At 32.1% G+C, this 4,623-nt stretch overlaps 1 protein-coding gene across 1 annotated transcript; it reads left to right on the top strand.

Moving 5' to 3' along the window:
• The first annotated feature begins 3,270 nt into the window (after positions 1-3,270).
• LOC114188921 (protein RALF-like 33) lies at positions 3,271-4,090 on the top strand. Its single transcript, XM_028077591.1, has one exon. It carries the CDS (start codon positions 3,588-3,590, stop codon positions 3,900-3,902), a length of 315 nt encoding a protein of 104 aa, XP_027933392.1. The 5' UTR covers positions 3,271-3,587; the 3' UTR covers positions 3,903-4,090.
• Positions 4,091-4,623: the final 533 nt, after the last annotated feature.

The raw sequence follows: 4,623 nt of genomic DNA, 5'->3' as shown, positions 1-4,623 counted from the left end.
CCAAAATTAATTAAAGAATAAAAAATTCATGTTAAATGAGGAGTAATTAATTTTTATATTTTGCGTTGGAGAATTGATTCAAGAGAAAATGTCTTTTATATTCGCGATGTGTCATACAAGTCTCTTAAAAAACAAAATAATCCAAGATAGAAGTAAAGGAAGAAAAGAATTGAGTGTCATTACATGTTTTTCCATTGTATACAAACTGTTATACAGTTCTTGTACCTTTGTCAAAAGTAATGGACATTCTAAGAAAGCTACAATTATTTTTTCTCAGAAAGGCTACAGCTAATGAATATAAAGGCCTGTTCAAATGAGTTTTTTCTTTTTCTTTTCTCTAGTCTTTGTTATACACTACATGGTGCATTATAAATCTTTAATCACTGTGTATGAAAATGAGGTGTTGAACATAAAAAAGAGAGAAAGATAAATAGCATAAACAATATCAATGAATGAAGCCAGACAAGTGGGGTTGGGAAAGGAAAGGATCCTCTAAAGTGGAAAAAAAGTTAGGATGATGAAGTGGTATGATTCTCACCAGTCACCACTTACGTTTTCAAACTTCACTTTATATTTAAAACATTATTTATTAGTAAAAAGTTGAAGGGTGAAGATGCCATCTTGTAATAATGTTATTACAGGGATTTTTTCAAGAAATTTTGGGATTGAAGGAGAACTTTTGTATTAATTAATACATTTAGGTAATCGAAACTATTAGATGAATATTGAACTAACATTTTATTCAACAAAACTAACTTTATATATATATGCATAGATGTTTGAAAACATAACGTGCTCTGGTTATTGGAATATTAAACCAACTTAGGAGTGGAGTTGAATGTTCTTGTCTCCAAGAAGAAGAAAGCGTTGAAGTTGATTTATTTTATAAGATACAGAGAAATGTAGTAAAGGTTGTAAGTATTCTTTTATTTTTATTTTTCAAATATTTTAAAATTTGGTTTCTTTTTTCGATCACGATTAGAACAAAACAACTAATAATAACAAGGTTAAATTATTCATTTGGTCCCAATTTTCGTATGTAAATTTGAATTTGGTCCCTCAATTTTAAAAAGTGTCAACTAGGTTCCTAGTTTTGATAATTTGTTTCAATGAAGCATCTTCTGTTAAAATGACAGAAACGGCGTTAAGAGCACAGTGATGTGAAAATGTTAGACGGGACTGAAGAGTGAAGTGGCACATTAAATGTGGTACACATTAAATGCCAATCATTAAGATTTGAAGAAAAAATTGTATTAATGTGAGTGAAAATTGAACGAGAAAAATAGAACAAAAAAATCGACGGTAGGATTTGGAATGAGAAGAAAAGAGCCAACGGGCTGGGGAACGACTAGGAACAGATGAAATTCGAAGTGGTTGGTCGGAGAAGGCAATTTCAGAGTGAATGAATATCGTTGAGGAGTCTCATACGCACTTTAGGATGGTGCTTGGACTCATAACCATTTAGCATGTGAGGGGGATTAAGCACAAACATGGTGGCTACTGCGTCCACGAAGTCAAATCCCATTTAGCTGAATGTCAAACCACTCCTTCCTCCAATTTCGTCCACGAACGCAAATCCTAGAATAATCCCCAATTTGAAGCTTAACACACATGCCCTCTCTGTTTTATTACATCTTAATTACAACATTAAATAACATTCAACTTTTTTTCCAAATTAATTATTTATTACAGCATTTCAAAATTCCATGTGTACCACATCTAATGTGCCACTTCACTGTTCAGTTCCGTCTAACATCTCCACGTCACTGTGTTTTTAACGTCGTTTCTGCCACATTTTAACGGAAGGGACTTCATTGAAACAAATTATCAAAATTAGGAACCTAGTTAACACTTTTTAAAATTGAGGGACCAAATTCAAATTTACAAACGAAAATTGAGACCAAATGAATAATTTAACCTAATAACAAAGGTACTTTCTATCTTTAGATATTTTCAATCTTCCTTATATATGCCATGAACATTCTTGATGATTTGAAAATTTGACTACCTTATTTGATTATGTTTTAATTGATTAAGAAATTTAAATTATCCTCTTCATATGTATGAATAGTTTAGAAAGTATATAAAATAAGTCACTGAACAATGTATAATTACATCTTCAAGTTCTGTCCCAAGAAATTCATCAAGAAAAACTAAACCACTACGCACTAACAAAATTTCCTTCATAAAATTAGAACCGAAATGCAAATTAACCACAATGCAGAAATGTGTTTAAACTGGAAATGAAAATGATGTGGGCTATTGGAGTATGGGGATTTGGGAATGGAAGAAATTGTTTGAAGTATTTGATGAAAGAAATTGGGAATATAAATTTTTTTAACATGCTATGGTTTGCAAGTTTTTTGTTTGTAGCAAAATACCTTATATGAGCCTCTACAAAATTTAACTTTGCAATTTTTTAACACACTCAAAATTGAGAAAGTGAAAGTTATGATTATTAAAAAAAAAAAAAGGTTATGAGAGGAGATTTCAAATGACAAACAAGAGAGAGACACTCCTGATATGAAATGAATAATTTTTTTACTTGACTCTGTTCCCACCTTCACAATGCCGCACTTGTATTATTCAAATATGAATTAGTTATTCTCTTTGCTTTCTGTTCTTTATATATCTAAATCCTTACGTGAGAAACTTAGCTGTTATCCATCATTGCATTGTCTTGAACAAGTCTTCAAAACTTTATCTCTATCAATGAAAACCCTTACCTGGTATTCATTAAAGTTAGACATTCTTAAAAGCCATATATATGTTCAAACATTTGAAAATTGATAGTTGGAGTAGCAGGTGAATATAAAACTAATGCACACATCATAGAATGTGGTTGTGGTTAGAAATACCTGCGTTTTTATATCGCATGTCGTGTTTAACTACTGCATGTAAGTGGAACTTTTTTTTTATCAGATATTTTCAAACATATAATGGTAAGAGTTGCTTTTAGATAAAAGGTAATGATGTTAATCATCTATGGTCATTCTAAAATTTTTCACATTTAACCGATTAAGAATTTTTTTCATTATTTTTAAATAATTATTACAGATATTATATATGTATATATAATAGAAAAAAATACAATAAATAGTTATTTATCTCCACTAATATATTCTTCTACAAAGGTATCATCTATTAAGATATAATTATAAAATTTCCAAATTATTTTTTATAGAACAACTGAAAATAAGAATTTGAATTAAGAATCACTTTTAAAGTATAAATTTTCAAAAATTTATATTTCAAAACCTTCAAATGTTTATATGAAAAAAAAAACTCGGTTCAGTGAACTTTTAAGGGTCAATGAAAATCACACAATTTACAAATGGGTTTAATTTTTCTTGGGGGAGTGGCAAGAGTGTAAATAAAGGGTAATCGAGTGTCATTGTTGAACGCAAGGGTCTTTTAAACTGGTTGCTGGAAATGCTGCCGTTACTCTGCAAAACCAAAGCAACAAGGAATAGACAGAGCGAAAAATTGCTATCGTGTGAGCTCCTCTGAAGGTTCATTCATTCCATCAACAACAACAACAACAGAGAATAAAGAAACAGAGCAAACAGAGGAAGAAACACACATCAATGGCGAACTCGTATACGTGGCTCTTCCTCGCGATTTGCGCCACCGTTTTGCTCCTCTCTTCGTCGCCGACAGCGGAGGCGGGACCGCTGAGCATGGAAATGGCGTGGATGCCCTCCATGGAGGAAGAGTTCCAGCTGGACAGCGAGATCAGCCGGCGCATCCTAGCCACCACGAAGTACATAAGCTACGGTGCGCTCCAGAGGAACACTGTCCCCTGCTCTCGCCGCGGCGCCTCCTACTACAACTGCCAGCCTGGCGCTCAGGCCAACCCCTACAGCCGTGGCTGCAGCGCCATCACCAGGTGCAGAAGCTAAATTATTATTCTCTTTTTTTTCTTTTCTTTTTTAATATTTGGTATTCGCGTTTCGCTGTACACATGGTGATGATATTCAATGTTTGTTTATTATTATGTATTGTCCTGTTGCCGATAAATAATTACTATGAATGTCACTCATTCATCATCATCTTACTGTTATTAATTACGATTTACTTCTTATGTTATCGTCCTTTAGTTTTTTCATTTTTCATTAGCCAAAATAACTAGGTCAACTTTATGCACAGTTCATAATTTTGATATTTTATGGTTTATTTGTGGTTGCCTAAGCACACTGCTTTAATTACTCTTCACGCATGCCTATACACATAAAATTGAATTTTACACGTTTTACTATGAGATTTCTTTGGGCCTGGGAATTTTATTTAGAAATCCAAGTAGAAGCTTTGGTTTCGGCAAATTTCATTTAACTTTCAGTACACCAAATTTAGTTGCTAATTTTGTCAACTTGATGGAATTATTTATGTCTTTCTTTCTTGAGAAGAAGAAGATAATAAATAAATTAATGGCAAAAAAAACAAGTTGCCGGCAGAAGAGTTCTTGTATTATAAAATGTATATCTAACAAACAAAGAAAGATACAAATCCCCAGTTTTTATATAATTTTTTATGGTTGGGTTGTTAAGGGTTCCTTCCCATCACATTCTATTGTTCTAAAACCAAAACCAAAGTAATAGGATTTTATTTTAATGAATAAATTTT

This window comes from Vigna unguiculata, chromosome 6 (assembly GCF_004118075.2).
Source record: "Vigna unguiculata cultivar IT97K-499-35 chromosome 6, ASM411807v1, whole genome shotgun sequence".
Lineage (NCBI taxonomy): Eukaryota > Viridiplantae > Streptophyta > Magnoliopsida > Fabales > Fabaceae > Vigna > Vigna unguiculata.
The sequence above is the reverse complement of the archived record's forward strand: the minus strand, read 5'-3'. Positions and strand labels throughout refer to the sequence as shown.

What these genes read in the sequence shown, in the direction of transcription:
- LOC114188921 (XM_028077591.1), top strand. Translation starts at nt 3,588, where the DNA reads ATGGCGAACTCGTATACGTGGCTCTTCCTCGCGATTTGCGCCACCGTT.